General features: G+C 49.3%; 1 protein-coding gene across 2 annotated transcripts in view; it reads right to left on the bottom strand.

Moving 5' to 3' along the window:
* The window catches only part of TNFRSF8 (TNF receptor superfamily member 8), a 63,902-nt gene extending 48,371 nt beyond the window's left edge, over positions 1 to 15,531 (bottom strand). The window contains exon 1 of one of the 2 annotated variants that reach the window (XM_075906322.1): positions 15,466 to 15,531. Coding sequence is in view for 1 of the 2 variants with exons in the window: in XM_075906321.1 (XP_075762436.1) it covers positions 14,058 to 14,126 (69 nt within the window). In the remaining variant the exon portion in view is untranslated. Of the gene's footprint in view, positions 1 to 14,057; positions 14,355 to 15,465 lie in introns of those variants that run through there. The other variant, XM_075906321.1, reaches the window with a different exon arrangement.
* Between the last annotated feature and the right edge of the window lie 2,074 nt (positions 15,532 to 17,605).

Genomic DNA, 17,605 nt, shown 5'->3' with positions numbered 1-17,605 from the left:
AACTTTCCTAAGTTAGAGAAGATGGAGATAGGTATAAGAATGGCAAAGAGGGTAAGAAACTGGTTAAAGGGGAGAAGACGCTGGGTTTTGCAGAAAGATAAGTTACCAGCTGGAAGGGAGGTTACTAGTGGAATTCCTCAAGAACTAGTTTTGGGGCTGTCATATCACTGCAGCACCTTCTGCTGGTCAGAAATTAGCTCAGCTCACTGCTGAAGCGCCCCCTTCTGGCCAGAGTCTCACCTGCTGTTACTTTTTTGTCTGTTAATGACTCTGCTGCTTTCTGTTAGGACCCGTGTGCCTCCCAGAACGCAGACCTCTTCCCTCAGGGTACTGTCTTGCCACAGTGCCCCTATACTGTTGGGTCCTCCCACTCAGGGAATCACCAAACTTCTATACCCATCTTGCCTCAGTGACTCAACTATCAGTCACCAGCTAGACTCATACCTCAGGGGAAACTACAGTCTAAAATTGCCAGTCATCATAGGCAAGAGGGTATAGATCTGCTGCCTTCTGCACCCAACTGCCTCCCTGCAGCCCTAGTACTCCTGGGGACCCTGTCACTGGGCCTCAGTCTAGGACTTCTCTGGGAGCTCCCCTGGCTCACCCTGCCTTCCCCCAACACTGCTCTGTCCACGGTACCCCCATTAGCAGGCAGCTAGGTCCCTTTCCCTCTAGAGCTGGAGCAAGAGTATGTTCTGTTTGGCCAGCCATCTCTTTTATACAGCCCTCCTGGGCTCTGATTGGCTGCCACAAATGCTCTCTTGATTGGCTCCTAGCCACAGCCTTCTCCCAGGGCTGCTTTAACCCTTTTTATTCTGGAGCAGAGTGACCACCCTCCTACAGAGACCAGCCTTATTCAGTACTTTTATTAATGATCTTGGTACAAGAAGTAAGTGCGCACTAGCGAAATTTGCTGATGACACAGTGGAGGATCAGAATATTACACTGGGTGATCTGGGTGGTGGTCATGACAAAACTGGGATACAATTCAACAGTACAATGTGTAAAGCAGTGGTCTCCAATCTTTTTAAGCATGAGAAATTCAAAAAGTGAAGTGCAGTCCAAGATCTACCTCAAATATAAATACTCTTGCCCCGCCTCCCTCCCACCCCTTCTCTGAGGTCCCACCCCTGTTCACTCCATCCTCCCTCTCTTGCCCATCCTCACTCACTTTCACCAGACGCGGCAGAGGGTTGGGGTGCAGGCTTTTGTCTTGGATTAAGGGATCTGAAGTGTGAGAGGGGCTCTGAGCTGAGCTTGGGGCAGGCAGTTGGGAGGTAGGAGGAATTCTAGGTGCAGGCTCTGAGACGGTGTTTGGATGAGGGGTGCTAGGGGTACAAGAGGGGATTCATGACTGGGGTAGGAGTTCGGAATGTGGGCCCCAGCTTGGCACTGCTTACCCCAGGTGGCTCCTGGGTGGTGGTCCAGGTGGGCTAAGGCAGGCTCACCCCTGCACCACTCTCAAAAGCAGCCAGCAAACTCCCTCCCAAATCCTGTTATGCCCCCTCTGGCTTTGTGTAGATAGGGATACAGAATAGGAGGGGGCATCTTGACATCAGCGCCCCTCATCTCCCTCCCCTCCCCTGCTCAGAAAATAGAAGGGTCCCCAGGGGGAGGGGCATGTCGAAGGCACAGGGCAGGAGATGAGCAGCAGTAGGAGGAGGGGCAGCTGAAGTGCTGGCACTTGATAGCCTCTTGGCCAAACAAGTCAAGATCACCTGCCAAAGGCTCCAAGATCTACCAGTAGGTCCCAATCAATTGGTTGGTGACCACTGGTGTAAGGTCATGCACCTACGGTCTAGCAAGGAGAATTTCTGCTACAAGCAGTCGGCTCATCAGCTGGGAGCGAGAGAGTAGGAGAGACTGACCCAGGTGTGCACTTTGATCACAGGGGGTACGTCTAGACTACATCCCTCTGTCGCCAGAGGGCTGTAAATTAGACATACCAAAATTGCTAATGGAGCAGGGATTTAAATATCGCACGCTTAATTAGAATAAAAATGGCTGCCTCTTTTTGCCGACAACAAGCAGCAGTCTAGACGGGGATCGGTCAACAAGGAAAGCCTTTTCCAACCGATCCTGTAAACTTCGTTGCATAAGGCAAAAGGGATCGGTCGGAAAAGGCTTTCCTCGTTGAGCGATCCCCATCTATACTGCTGCTTGTTGCTGCCAAAGTTCCACATCGGCAAAACGCGGTGGCCATTTTTATTCTAACGAAGCGCGGGATATTTAAATCCCTGCTTCATTAGCAATTTCGGTATGTCTAATTTACAGCCCTCTGGTGACAGAGAGATGTAGTCTAGACATACCCAGGATGACTACTCACCACCAATGCGATGCTGCTGTGAAAATAGCAAATGCAAACCTCAGCTGTATCAGGCAAAGCATTTCTAGCAGAGATAGGAAAGTGTGCATGCCATCGTACAAGATACTGGGAGGCCTTCCCATGGAAAACTGTGCACAATTCTGGTCCCCCATGTCCAAGAAAGAGGTACTGAAACTGGAACAAGTGCAGAGAAGAGCTACTAGGGGAATGGGGGGTCTCTTCTATAAGTGGGGACAGGAAGGGCGTGGTGCGTTTAGCTTAGCGCAAGGAAGCCAGAGAGGGGATCTGATAGCTCTCTAGAAATACATCCAGTGGTAAACACTAGGGGCAGTGAAGCTATTTAAGGACAATGTTGGCACACAAATAAATGGGGATCAACTGGCCATGAACAAACTGTAAGCTGGAAATTGGAAGGTTTCTAACCAACAGGAGAGTAAGTCCTGGAACAGCCATCCAATAGAAGTTGCAGGGCAATCAACATAATTATCTCTAAGAGCAAGCTAGACACATTGATGAGAGGATTCCACTTTGTTGCTTGTGACCAGGGCTGACGATGCTCAGCAGCCCTGAGAGTCCCTCCTGGTTCACATCAGATATCCCTAAAATCTCATGCTTCAGTCACCTCCTGGTTCACCTGGGTGTCTCTCAATTAATTCTCTGCCTTGCAGGGGCCTCCGGCACTTCAGTCCCTCCTATTCTCTGCCGGTGTCATATCTGGGCAGAGTTCCAATGGGCAGCGTCCGCTGGCTCTCTCGAGACCTTTGAGGGGCAGTGGGTGCTGTCTAGGGTTCTCTGCTCAGTATCCCCATCCGGTTCCCTCGTTTTAACCCTTTGACCCTCACACCCGTACCTGTTCTTCCATTATTTTTCCTCAGTAATTAGTTGGTTTTTCCAGGTTCTGTTGACCCTCCCTGCAGGCTGGGGGGAGGTCTTTTAGATGTGGGCGGGCTAACGCCCGCCGACCTCCTGGACACCAAATAGTCTGCCTGTGTCATGCTCCAGATCAGTCTCTTGTGGGCTGCAATACTTTGGTCCAATGTCATTGGCCTGTGATAGAGGGAGGTTGGATGGGATGGTTGGCTCATTCCTTAAAGTCAATGGCTTGGCTAAGCAGGGTAGGAGGGTTTCATTACAGCCCAAGTAGACGGCAGTTCATCTGGAGATTTTGGTCAAGTCCCATCGCTCAGTGGGGGAAACGGATAAGGACACAGACCTCCTTTGTATGGCATTTTGAGAGCTACAGATGAAAAACACTTTCGATGAACTAATTATTACGGGGTGGGGGTGGGGGAGACAATCAGATTCTGTTCTGAGATGGGTTTCATCCTGACCTGACTCATTGTTATTAATATCACTAATAACAGATTATTTCAGAACGAACATGAGCTCATTTAATAAAGATGCTTTGTTAGCCAAGAAACGAAGGGAAGGATTTGACTTGGCCAGACCCATTGCTCATAGTTAGCTCTTGAAATGAAGTGAAGGGGGCGGGGCAGAGGGGAAATCTAAGGAGTCAGCCAAATACTAAAAACCTCAAAACTACCTCCTTCTTACAAAACAGTGGCTGGACCTCCCCTTCAGACACTCATGCTACACTAAAGCTTCTGTTTAGGGGACCACTAAAAAAACCCAAGACTGTGAAAACATTTGGGGGAACCCCTCCACCTCTCACCTAACTTGGATTCTTCATTTTTCATGGACCCAATGATCTTTGCAGAGTTAGGTTGTTATTAGTCACCTGGAGAAGATTCACTTCGTACTTTTTACCCCTTGTTGCTTACGCCATAAGGTGTGACCATGGTTGGAGAACTTTCACCTCTGCCCTACTCTCTCCTTCTCTTCTGCAAAAGTCTAGACACACTGAAGAATGCAGTGTCATATAATTGGTATTCATTTACAACACCGCATGTGTGTTGGCTTTATCGGGGAAACCTCTTGTGAGCTTCAAAAGTCAAATTCAGCTGTTTCCCTCAACTGTGAAAGATAGAGAATGAAAACATGATAACCTCAAAAACTCTTTTAATCTTCAGTGTCTCTCTCTCCTTTCATCTTTTGACTGGGTTTCCTTCCCCCTTTGTCATCTCTGAAACTCAAAGGGGAGACAAATTGAACTCAGCATCTTTGGTCACGCGAATGCAAAAAGCGGTTTCAATTCTGGTGGGCAAGTCATTGTCAGTTGGAACCATCCCCCAAGCTTGGGTAAGACAGCTGTTCCTGAAGGCAAAGAACAAGGGGAGGTTTAAATTGTACATTTCCCCCTGCCAAAGGCCAGCCACTTCAAATGAAAAAGCTTCAGTTTTACCTCAGTGACTTGGCTTACCAGACTGACCAACTCTGAAAGGGAAAATGTATTAAGATATACAAATATTCTTCAGTCGCAGTCTCGGGTTAAACACAACTAACGCCAACTGCTGTAGGCTGTCCACATGAGAATTAACAATTGTATTAGTCATTGCATAGTAATTGTAGTAGAGCCTGATTAAAACTTCACTTGTCCCTGGGCCTTTTGTTTCTCAGAAGCTGAGAACAGGCAACAAGGGAGGGATCACTTGTTAATTCCCTGTTCTGTTCATTCCCTCTGGGGCACCTGGCACTGGCCGCAGTCAGAAGACAGCATCCTGGGCTAGATGGACCTTTGGTCTGCCCCAGTCTGGTTGTTCTCATATTAAGCATAGACATGGCACCAGTCAAAAGCTGGGAGGAGTGTGGATAGTAGCTCCTCCTTACCCCCAGATGTGATTGTGATTGAGGTGAAGGTGTTTTTTCCCCCCTCGCTGTGGGCTAGCAGACAACACATTGGACTGGACTCTGCTAATGGACCACTGAGCACTGTGCTTAGGGCCCCATCCTGCTCTGACTGTAGTCAAAGAAAGTTTTATCACTTCAGTGGGAGCTGGCGGGGGAGGTTGACAGAATTGCTGGGCCCCAGTACAAGATGGTTGGGAGATGGGAGTGGGGGTTGGCTTCACATTCCCAGAAGGGGCAGGGCCCAGCCAGCCCTCAGAGCTACCCAGAGCACATCGTGCAGCACTCCAGTGGCCATTTAAAGGGCTGGGGCTCTGGCCATTGCAGTAGCAATGGCACCAGCTGGGAACATAAGAATGGCCGTACTGGGTCAGACCAAAGGTCCATCTAGCCCAGCATCCTGTCTGCCGACAGTGGCCAGCACCAGGTGCCCCAGAGAGGGTAGACCGAAGACAATGATCAAGCAATTTGTCTCCTGCCATCCTTCTCCAGCCTCTGACAAACAGAGGCCAGGGACACCAATTCTATCCCCTGGCTAATAGCCTTTTATGGACCTAACCTCCATGAATTTATCTAGCTTCTCTTTAAACTCTGTTATAGTCCTAGCCTTCACAGCCTCCTGCAGCAAGGAGTTCCACAGGTTGACTACATGCTGTGTGAAGAAGAACCTTCTTTTATTAGTTTTAAACCTCCTACCTGCTACCCATTAATTTCATTTGGTGTCCTCTAGTTCTTCTATTATGGGAACTAATAAATAACTTTTCTTTATCCGCCCTCTCCACACCACTCATGATTTTATAGACCTCTATCATATCCCCCCTCAGTCTCCTCTTTTCTAAACTGAAGAGTCCCAGTCACTTTAACCTCTCCTCATATGGGACCCATTCCAAACCCCTAATCATTTTAGTTGCCCTTTTCTGAACCCTTTCCAAGGCCAAAATATCTTTTTTGAGGTGAGGAGACCACATCTGTACACAGTATTCAAGATGTGGGTGTACCATAGTTTTATACAGGGGCAGTAAGATATTCTGGGTCTTATTTTCTATCCCTTTCCTAATAATTCCCAGCATCCTATTTGCCTTTTTGACCGCCGCTGCACACTGTGTGGAAGTTTTCAGAGAACTATCCCCGATAACTCCAAGATCTCTTTCCTGATTTGCCGTAGCCAAATTAGCCCCCATCATACTGTACCTATAGTTGGGATTATTTTTCCCGATGTGCATTACTTTACACTTATCCACATTAAACTTCATTTGCCATTTTGTTGCCCAATCACTCAGTTTGGTGAGATCTTTTTGGAGTCCCTCACAGTCTGCTTCTGTCTTGACTATCGTAAACAGTTTGGTATCATCCGCAAACTTTACCACCTCACTGCTTACCCCTTTCTCCAGATCATTTATGAATAAGTTGAAAAGGATTGGTCCCAGGACTGACCCTTGGGGGACACCACTAGTTACCCCTCTCCAATCTGAAAATTTACCATTTATTCCCACCTTTTGTTTCCTGTCTTTTAACCAGTTCTCAATCCAAGAAAGGACCTTCCCTCTTATCCCATGGCCTTGTAATTTACACAAGAGCCTTTGGTGAGGTCCTTTTGAATTTCTGGGCCCTGGCGCAGTTGCCTCCTTTGTCCCCCACCCCCTCTCCTCGGTGGAGCGGGTGGGAGCAAGATGAAGCCCCAGAGGCACAACAGAACCCACAATCCCAAAGTAATGTGCAACTATCTTGAATATTAGTGGGTGCGCAGAACTCAAAGGTTCCTCTGGGCTATAGGTCTGCTGGATTTCTCAGATCAGTTCTGTTTACTGAAGCTAGATCCTATTTTAAACTGCTCCCCCCCTCTCCGAACCAGTTTTTCCCTTGCTACAGCTCGTAATAAAACTCTGGCTACTTGTTGCTTAAACACAATGCAGAGTGAAGGCTTGTTTTCTTCCACATAAAAAACACCAAATGAAATAAAACAAAGGAAAGCAACTCAAATGCACAAATATAAAATGGGGCACAATGGGGGAGGCAGCAGTACTCCAGAAAAGGATTCAAGGGCTACAGACTGAATCTGAGTCAGTGGTGCTACTGTGAAAAAGGCAAAGGCCATTCTGGGACGGGTTGTTACACATGAGACATGGGAAGAAATTGTTCCACCCTGCTCGGCAGCAGTGAGCAACGTTCCTTCTAATTTTTCCCATCTGTGTGCAGAATAAATGTTGTGACATGAGCCGAGGCATGGGCAGATGTGCACCTCCAGTAGAAACACATGCTGCCAGGGGTAGGCAGCTGAGGGTGTGTGGCTAATCAGCTGGGTGGCGTTTGACTCTCTCCAGAACAGTGGAGGCAAGTGCTCAGCTCACAGGAAACACTGGTGGGTGGTGAGGCCTTGGCTAGGGTACTGCCTCCAATTTGGGGCACCACTCGAGAAGCAAGATGCGAACAAGCAAGCCTGCTGATTGGGGCAGGGGGAGGGAGCAATTGCTCCGGGGCCTGGCTGAAACAAAAGGCAGAACTATGCAGCACTTTAAAGACTAACAAGATAGTTTATTAGGTGATGAGCTCTCGTGGGCCAGACCCTTCCGGGGCCTAGTGAGTCTAAAAGGCTTGAGTGAGTGGCAGCGGTGGCAACTGGAGCACCAAGCCCTTTAGAATCGCTGCTGCATGGTGCTCTCCAAAGTCCTGCACTGTGCAGTCTTGCCAGCTCTGATGGGAGGGGCGGGCAGAGAGTGGGCCAGCCAGGTGGTGTTGGAGGCTAGCTGTTCCAGCCCCACCTCAGGTCTCAGCTGGCTGTTCCCGGCCCCTGTTGCCCAGAACCCTACAAGCCTGTTGGCTCCCCTGTGAACAAACTGAGGAGTCCAGAGGAGAACAACAAAAATGATAAATGGTTTCGAAAACTCGGCTCTATAAAAGGAAAGGTTAAAGGAACTGGGCAGATTTAATAATAGAAGTCTCCGAGGACGTAACGGTTTTCAAATACATAAAAAGTGGTCATAAAAAGGACAGCGATCAACTGTTCTCCATGTCCACCAAAAGCAGGAAAAGTAGTAAAGGGCTTAATCAGCAACAAGGGAGATTTAGGTTAGTATGACACAGAAGTTCACTCCTCAGCATCAGTCATACTAGCACACTATCATCATAATAGAGACCCACAAGGTGGCGCGCAATACATCAGTGGAAAGCTAGTATCTCACTGATCACTAATATTCTTGTGCGGTATTATATCTGCAACTTTTTGTCTACACATGTGCTAGAATTGTAGTCCTAAAGTGTGTGTGGCAAGAAATTCACAGGCCCATGCATGGGGGGTGCAAAAGGTGTGAAAACATGCCCTAGAGTCCCCAAAGTTAGCATGCTCCAGCCAGCTGGGGAAAGCAGGAGTGGCATGCTACCCAAGCCTCCCTCCCTTGTGCTCTGGCGGGTTGGAGGGAAGGTTGGGGCTGATTTCCCTGCTTACTTAGATGATCATAATGGTTGCTTCTGACCTTAAAGTCTATGAGACCACGGTGGGGACATTCACTTCACACCCTTGCAATCCATATTTACAGAAAAAAAAGCATCCATCCCAGACATTCCTGCATAGGGCCCTGTTCATTAGAGAAAGGAATGTGTCTTGGTCATCCGGTAAAGATGAAGATGGTTAATCTATACAAAAAGGTAAACAAAGCCCTCAGCCTAGGGAATGGGAGACAGCCCCTAAAATTTTAATTTGGAGGTCTGTACCTCAAATTATAAACAACTGAGTTAATGGATACTACTACAAAAGCATGTCAAGTAAGATCTCACGACAGCCCGGGGCATGCTGGTGCACTATAGTTACAGGAGGACTTATGGATACTTACTGATGTTGTGCTTTAAAGTCTGTAACCAAACAGAGGGGCTATGTTTACACTGGCAGCTTCTTGTGCAAAAACTCTTCCACAAGAGAGCATCTACACTGCCATGTGCTTTTGCACAAGAGCATCCATGGCAGTGTAGTGCTCTCTTGCGCAAAAAAGCTCTGATGGCCATTTTAACCATAGGGGCTTCTTGTGCAAGAAATTCATGTTGCCTGTCTACACTGCCCTCTTGTGGAAGAGCTCTTGCACAAGAGGGCTTATTCCTCATGGGGAGAGGAATAACTCTTCTGGAAGAAGCCCTGTTTTACAACGCTATACTGTAAATTTACTTCTGGAAGAACACTCGTGCAGTGTAGACAGCTGGCAAGTTTTTGTGGAAGAACAGCTGTTCTTCTGCAAGAAACTGCCAGTGTAGATGTAGCCAGGGAGAAACAAATGGAATCAAAACAACAGCAGTCCCATTTACATCTGAAAAAACATGAGAGTGGGAGGCACAGCAGGAGACCTTCCTGCCTTGGGCAAAAGGGTGAGTGAACTTTGGGAAGACAGCCTAGCATCTGTATCTTAGCAGGAGAGGCTGGGCTGACTCCAAAGAATAAACGTCAAAGATTTATTAGACTATAAAAAGAAAGGGAAAGGCCCCATAGTTATCCATCACGTAGAAGATTAAAGGGGCCAGAGCTCTTAAAGTCATAGAATGTTGGGTTCTTTAACCAGGGAGGCTCAAGTCTCCGGGAACTGAACCCAGCTGAGAAACCTGCTTAAGTAAAGATTGTAACTTGCTAAAATTAACGTTTCGTCTTTGAAGTATATTTTTGCTTTTGTTTCTTTGTAACCCCTTCTATCTTTACTCTGAAGGTTTGGGATCACTCGACTGTATGATTTTCTGTTAAATACGCCTATTCTGCTTCTATTATAAACTAATTCAGGGCTGCAATTGACATGAGAGAGGTAGCCGTGTTATTATTCCTGCTAAAACAGACTGAGAAGTCCAGTGGCACCTAAAAAGCTAACATTTATTTGGGCATAAGCTTTCGTGGGCTGGAGCCCACATCAGATGTTCCAGCCCACAAAAGCTTATGCTCAAATAAATCTGTTAGCTTTTAAGGCACCACAGGACTCCCTGTTGTTTCTGAATGAAGAGAGTTTGTCAAGCCCCAGTTAAATTACCAGCCTGCAGCATATCATCTCTTTAAAGCAGCAATGAACGTAATAACCTCTGAGTGTTCAAAGAGAGGGCTGGCCACGGCCAGGCGATGCCTCTGGGGGAATTCAGGAGCTGGACTTCAGTGTTTATTATCTGCAAGGTAAACACTGGACTGGTAGAGTTGTGAAGAGTGTGCTGGCAAGGAGCTGTCTTGGAGATTATCGGTAGCAAAACTCTCCCGTGCTGCAGGTGGAGAGGTAACACAGTGACTCAGTTCTGGGAGCCCCAGTAGCCTGGCATGCTGGCAGCTGGTCTGAAGGAAATCCAGAATGAAGTGGTGGTAGGGTTTTCAGAGTGACAATAACTGGATGGTGGAAACCAGGGTGTGAGTAGATGGCTGGTAGTCGGGCTGCTGGTGTCAGGGCTGCATAGCATTTAAGGCACAGAATCGCAGGGCAAGAGTGACACAGCCCCCTTCTAATTTGGGTTCAGCCCCACAGCTGGCTATTAAGACAAACTTGGTAGTTGTGAGGATAGTTCGTTCCCTAAGCAGGCTGTGGAATCTCTTGTACTGGAGGTTCAGAATTAGACAAACACTTGGCAGGGGGGTTTATTTAATCCTTCCTCAGCCTGGGGGAATGGATTTCAGCTCCCTTCCAGCCCTACATGTTTCTGACTCTATGACCAAGAACACATCTTTAACAAGGGCACAGTGAACCTTTTGACTATCGTGTGGATACGCTGGTTTTAGAGCACCCCGCTTTGCTCCTCGTCTTCACTCTGCTAGTGCTCACAGGCATGAGAGCTACTCCCATGTAATGCACGGTCATTACAGAGGTAACACTGATCTCAGGGTCATGCCACAATTCAGTCAGCCTCAGACAACTCATTCGTTAATATTCATTTGAGCTCAGAGAGAAAAAAAAGTGGTGAATCACAACGAGACAAGAAAGTCAGTTTGCTATAGATGAGTTGTACATCAGGAAAAATAGTACATTACAGTAAAAAAAAAAAAAAAAAAAAAAAAAAAAAGGGTTCTTCTACCAGCAGGAGCTCCTCTGGAACTGACTAATGCAACAGCAAAACAGTTGCCTCCTCTTCGAGCGCCTACTGAAATGCTGAGAATACCGAATAGAAAACCGCCCAAGTCTAAGAGTGGGGCCAGAGACACTTAGTCTGTCTGATGGAGGATAGCATATGGAAAGGAGAGTCAGTACTGTTCATTTTTTACATTCAATTAACTGAAGAGCAGAAAAATAGTTTAAATATAAGTAGTAGGATATGAATGGTCAGACACTAAACAGGACCAGATTCTTTCCAATCGCTCTTAAGAATGACAAGAGGAGACATTGGCTGTGTCTACACTGGGCCACTTATTCCGGAAAATCAGTCGCTTTTCCAGAATAAGCTGCGAGCTGTCTACACTGGCCCTTGAATTTCCGGAAAAGCAACGCTGCTCTACTGTACAAAATCAGCCGCTATTCTGGAAAAACTATTCTGCTCCCGCTCGGGCATAAGTCCTTATTCCGGAACACTGTTCCAGAAAAGGGCCAGTGTAGACAGCCCAGTAGTCTTTTCCGGAAAAAAGCCCCGATCGCGAAAATGGCAATCGGGGCTCTTTTCCGGAAAAATGCGCCTACATTGGCCACAGACGCTTTTCCAGAAAAAGGGCTTTTCCAGAAAAGCAGCCTGCCAATGTAGACGCTCCTTTTCCGGAAAGACTGAAAACGGAATAGTATTCCGTTTTAAGCATTTCCGGAAATTCATGCCAGTGTAGACACAGCCAAACAGTTAAAAAAAAAAAGTCCATGGACCAAAGCAAACAGGCCTGGTCTACACTACAGAGGAATGTTGAATTAAGATCCGCAACTCCAGCTGCATTAATTACTCATAGACTCATAGACTTTAAGGTCAGAAGGGACCATTATGATCATCTAGTCTGACCCCCTGCACAGTGCAGGCCACAGAATTACGTAGCTAGAGTTGCGTAGCTGGAGTCGATACATCTTACATCACGTTTCCGCACCATCCACACAGCGGGAGGCCTATGGGAACATCCCTCACAAAAGGAAGAGAACCAGAGGCTGCCCTCATGTTTGATTTACAGGTCTATACTAGACCTGCTAAATCCAATGCCAGAAGATCAACCTCTGGAGCATTCCTCTGCTAGTGTAGACATGGCCTCAGAGACTATGTGACTCCAGGTTTTAACAGGAATGGGATAAATAATGGCTAACATTAATCTGATTATTGATACTCACGATTAGAAAAGCAAATGCACTCTCTTGCAATAACACAACAATTTTGCACTGATCTAGCGCCTCTCCCCCCAAATGATCATATAGACCATCCGGTCAGTCCTACAATCGCCTTACTCAGGTGAGTCATTCCAAAGACTGCCCATGTCCATTGGGGTTGTAGGATCTATACATGTATAGGACTCTTTCTACCTTAAGGATGGGAATCAGCCAGGTCATAAAGGCACAGCACAAGGCAGGAGTGTGGGAGGGGAAATTACAGTCCAGGGCAAACCCCTATTCTCATCAAAAGCGCCATGAGGATCTTCTAGTGTCAGTGCAGAACAGGCAGGATTCAATGTCCTTAAATTTCTGATCCAGAAGACCCACAAGTTTTAGATCTGGTTTCGATTTCTATTTTTAAAAAAATCTCCAAGCACAAGGCTCTGCTGAACAAGCCCTCCGTAATGTGTAAGTAATGTATAGACACCGTACACATGCAAATGACTCATTAACATGGAAGCATTTGGATTTTGTGATTTCCATTGCCTGGGGAAATCTTGAGGATGTCAGCACAAGGTCCGGATTCCAGCATACAATCACTCATATGCTTGGCTTCTCTGAGGCCAGGCATTTGATCAGCCTCCAGGGCATGGCTCTCCTGCATTAGAGGCCTTACAAGCCTGCATAGGAACAAGGCAATTACTGGGAACTGCACTACAAACTGTACCACTGTTATTCCAGGATGATACAGCGCCTAGGACCTATGTTAAGGGAGCACAGAGTCTGGGTTTCCTGGGTTGAAATCAGTAGCCATAACAGCAAGTTCTTACATCAAAGATGAGTTAGGAAAGAGTAGTGGCTGCCATCTATTTTAATTTAATTCAATTCAGAACCCACATCCCATTCATGAATGAGTTTCTGCAGATGGGGTGGGTGGTGTAACAAAGAACATTTTTTTCTTTTTACACCTTTCACTTTAGGAGATGCAAGTCAAGCCCTAACCAGCTTGCTTGTAAATGAGCCTTGCCCAGACAGGTTTTCCAAACTCTGGATAAAGGGTGAACCACAGGGCTTGCTTGCTATCAATGTAAACAGCACCGGGGGCCAACTTGCATCCACAGAACAGCTGGTGCCCACCAGCTCAGCTCCGAAAACATTTGCAGCCTTAGGTTAGTAATCGGAAAAGAGGAGACAACCAGAAATCAGGTTCAGGGCTGGGGTCCCTCCTCTCTGTCAGGGCTGGGGATGGATTCCCTGTTCTGTTCACTCCCTCTAGGGCACCTGGCATTGGTCCCTGTCGGAGAACAGGAGGGGACACTGGGCTAAGTGGACTTTTGGCTTGACCCACTCTGGCTGTTCTTCTGATCCTTTGCTCCTAGTTTGCCAGCTCTCTGGGGCGGGGGTCCCCTGCTTCTCTCTGACTCCTTCCTTTCCAAGGGGTAGCTCCCCACCCCCTCAGCCCAACGCTGGGAAGCAGGGGAGGGTCATGAAGCCCCTGGCACGAGGGGGGAAGTTCTGTGACCCCCCCCCCTTTTGCAGGGCACAGGTTCTTCAAGCCAAAGTTTGGGCTGGGTAATCCGCGCCCCCTGGTACGTGGGGCGCCCCAGCACTGGGTACCAAGGAGACAGCTGCTTGCCTGGCCGGAATCCCGCAGCCCCTGCACTCTGGCAGCAGCTCCCCTTAGGGGCGCCCCTACTCCCCCCCACACACACACCTGCCGGCCCCTAGCTCCAGAGCCGGCAGGAGCCGCCGCGCTGCCAGCCCCGCTGCCTTACCTGCGCGGGCGCCGCCTGGGTCCGCTGGAGCAGCAGCAGCAGGAGCAGCAGCAGCCCCCGGGCCGCCATCTGCCCGGCAGGACTTAGCGCATCCCTCGCGGCGCCAGGGCAAGGAGGAGGGGCGCCCGGCGCGCAGCAGCAGGTCCGCACGCTCCGGCGCCCGTGGAGATGTTCTGGCTCCGGAGCGGGGGCGGCGGAATCCGAAACCCCGCAATCATCAAGAGAAAGAGCGGCCGGGGTTTGACAGGGCGGGTCGTAGCCCAGCCCCCTGCAGCCCGCGCCCCGGGGCTATCCCGGAGCCAGGAACCCCGCGGACTTCGCTCCTTGGCCCGAGACCGCGCGGGCTCCCCCCGCCCCGCTCCCGGAGTCGGGAGTAAAGAACGTAGCCCCCCCCCCCCACCGCACCCCTTATCTGGCCAGCGTGCGGGGCGAGCCTGAATCCCCGCAAACTCCAACTGTCCCCCCCCGGAGATAGGGTGCCCTAAGCGGCTCCCCCCGAAAATCTGGGGCTTGACTGTCTCCCCCCCCCCGAGATAGGGTGTCCTAAGCGGCTCCCCCCCAAAAATCTGGGGGCTTGACTGTCCCCCCCCCCGGAGATAGGGTGCCCTAAGCGGCTCCCCCCCGAAAATCTGGGGGCTTGACTGTCCCCCCCCGGAGATAGGGTGCCCTAAGCGGCTCCCCCCGAAAATCTGGGGGCTTGACTGTCCCCCCCCCCCGGAGATAGGGTACCCTAAGCGGCTCCCCCCCGAAAATCTGGGGGCTTGACTGTCCCCCCCCGGAGATAGGGTACCCTAAGCGGCTCCCCCCCGAAAATCTGGGGGCTTGACTGTCCCCCCCCGGAGATAGGGTGCCCTAAGCGGCTCCCCCCGAAAATCTGGGGGCTTGACTGTCCCCCCCCCCGGAGATAGGGTGCCCTAAGCGGCTCCCCCCGAAAATCTGGGGGCTTGACTGTCTCCCCCCCCGAGATAGGGTGCCCTAAGCGGCTCCCCCCCAAAAAAATCTGGGGGCTTGAAGACTGACCCCGGAGGGGCTGGGGTCCCCCCTCCCCCGCCACACGCTCAGCGCTTGTTTCGTTCACACCCCGCTGAGGTCTGGGCGTGGATCTCAGCTGGATTCGGAGCAGGTCTCTGCCCCCCCCCCCATTGACTTCGGCCGCCCTCCACTGCCTTGGGGCTGACCCCGCTGGGAGGCCCCTCCGAAAACGGTTCTGAAAACAGCCTCTCGAGGAGGGACTGAGCGGGTAAAACACGCAGCCCGAGCCACGCCGCTGAGAACCGGGACGCGGCAGTTTCATGACGGCGCTTTTCTCTCTCTCGGGGGCGCCTGTGCTTTCTGATGAGCAAGAGGTCGCCCCGGGAGGAGGGCAGGGCAGTCCGCCTGGCTCGCCTCAAACAACCCCCGGACTTACCCGACATTTCACTCCCCCTGCAGCACAGGCAGCGTGCAAAATGCTCCCTATTTCACCCCCGACGGCGTCTTTATTAACGAGCTAGGATTGCTCTTCCCTGCACCCCCTCCCCCCAATCACATAGGTACCCACTTGGCACACCCCAGCCATGCCCTTGGATGGGTGGGTGCAGGACTGGGACCTCGCTTGCAAAATTAAGTTCTGATTTTAACAGACAGATTTACCTTGGACACCAGTTTATTGCCACATAAACCCAAACCTACATTAAACATTGGTCCCTAATTGCCAGAGGTGCTGAACACCCAGCCCATGAGCACTGGAGTTGTAGAGTTCACTGTTACATGCCGGCATATTATTTAGTGTTACAAATAGCTCCGCGGCTGCAGCCTCAGTTGTAAACTTACAGAGCACAAAGTGGCTGTGGGAAGCAGGTGTTTGTGGTTTTGGGGACTGCTAAGTGGTTGGGTGGGATAGTGTGTGTGTATATTTAGAGAGAGAGCGTGCACCTTGTTAAAATTACTCGCTGGAAAATGTATTTAAATGTTATGGTATGTTACATGGGTTCTTGGTTCATTGATTTTTATTTTAAATAACCACCCCTAGAATCAGTGCTGGATTGGGTTATTTTTGAACTTGGATTTTGAACTTTAATCAACAGCAATGCAAAAGCAGCAGAATTTGGGGATAGGAGATCTGTTTTATTAGATATCCATTGTAATAGATCGCTGTATTATGTAATGCAGACCCTATTTCACACAATAGACACTAACAGTGATCAGTGACCATTTCAGTTTTGATTTGTTTTTACTGACCTAGCACTGCCTTTGCTTAACTTTTCCTGCACAACTGGACTTGCTGAAATAAAGGTAGCTAGGTAACTAAAAACCCTCCAAGACCCCAGTATGTGAGTGCTACTAGAACTTGTTTCCTGTTAGACAAGTGCTTAAGTCTCTCCAATATGAGGAATGTGATTTAAATCAAATCTTCACTGAATGTGACTTGTCAGTATCAAAACAAAACAAAACAAAACCCTGAAGTGGCCACTGATCACTATTACCATCTATTGTGTGAGATGGAGTCTGCCAGAAATAATACAGCTATCCATTCTTAAAATGGGTATTCCAGCCCTCATGTTTTAAATAAACACGGTAGATTCAGCCTGCACATGTTTTGATTTTATTCAAAGTGAATTACCAGGGACTTTCTGAAAGGAGCCATACCAGGAACTACAACACCCACCTCTGCTTCAGCAAAATACAATTATTTTTCTCAAACTGTTCCGTTCATTTCCTAGATCAATGGTCTCCAACCTTTGCAAGCATGAGGTCACTTTCTGAATGTAAGTGCAATCCAGGATCTACCTCAAACCCAAATACCCTGCCTCCTCCGTGCCCCTTCTCCGAGGCCCCACCCCTCCTCACTCTGTCCTCTGGCAGGGGCAGAGGGTTGGGGCACAGGCTCTGGTCTTGGGCTAAGGGATTTGGAGTGTGAGGGGGCTCTGAGCTGAGCCTGGAGCAGTGGCTTGGGTGCAGGAGAGGGTACATGACGGGGGCAGAGGATCAGAGCTGGCACTAGCTGGACACTGCTTACCCCAGGTGGCTCCCCGGTGGTGGTCCAGGGAGGCTAAGGCAGGCTCACCCCTGCCCCATGGCCCTGCACCACTCTCAAAAGCAGCCAGCAAACTCCCTCCATCCCAAGCCTTGTTGTGGCCCCTCCCCTGTTCTGTGGAGAATAAAATACAGGGTGGGAGAGGGGGCACCCTGACATCAGTGCCCCCTCCTTTTCCCCTCCCTGCTCTGTGATGCAAGCAGGATGCTCCCAGGGAAGGGCAGCTCCAAGGCAAAGGGCAGGAGATGCGCAGCAGCATGGAGAGCTGTGCTTGAGAGCCTCTTGGCCAAACCAGTCAGGATCACCTGTCACAGGCTCCAAGCTCTACCAAGATCCTGAGCGACTGGTTGGTGGCCCCTGTCCTAGATAATAATCCCTTGCCGTGCACACAAAAGCAGATTTTAAGGACAAATGATTTTTCCAGTGCCCCATTCTCCATAAAAAATTGTACCTAATAGACAGAAACCACAAAACCTTAATAGGGCAATATTGTATGGTTTATAATTCTCATTTCATTGTGTATGTCCCGCTA

The sequence above is a fragment of the Pelodiscus sinensis genome, chromosome 23, assembly GCF_049634645.1.
Source record: "Pelodiscus sinensis isolate JC-2024 chromosome 23, ASM4963464v1, whole genome shotgun sequence".
In the NCBI taxonomy this organism is placed as follows: domain Eukaryota; kingdom Metazoa; phylum Chordata; order Testudines; family Trionychidae; genus Pelodiscus; species Pelodiscus sinensis.
The sequence above is the reverse complement of the archived record's forward strand: the minus strand, read 5'-3'. Positions and strand labels throughout refer to the sequence as shown.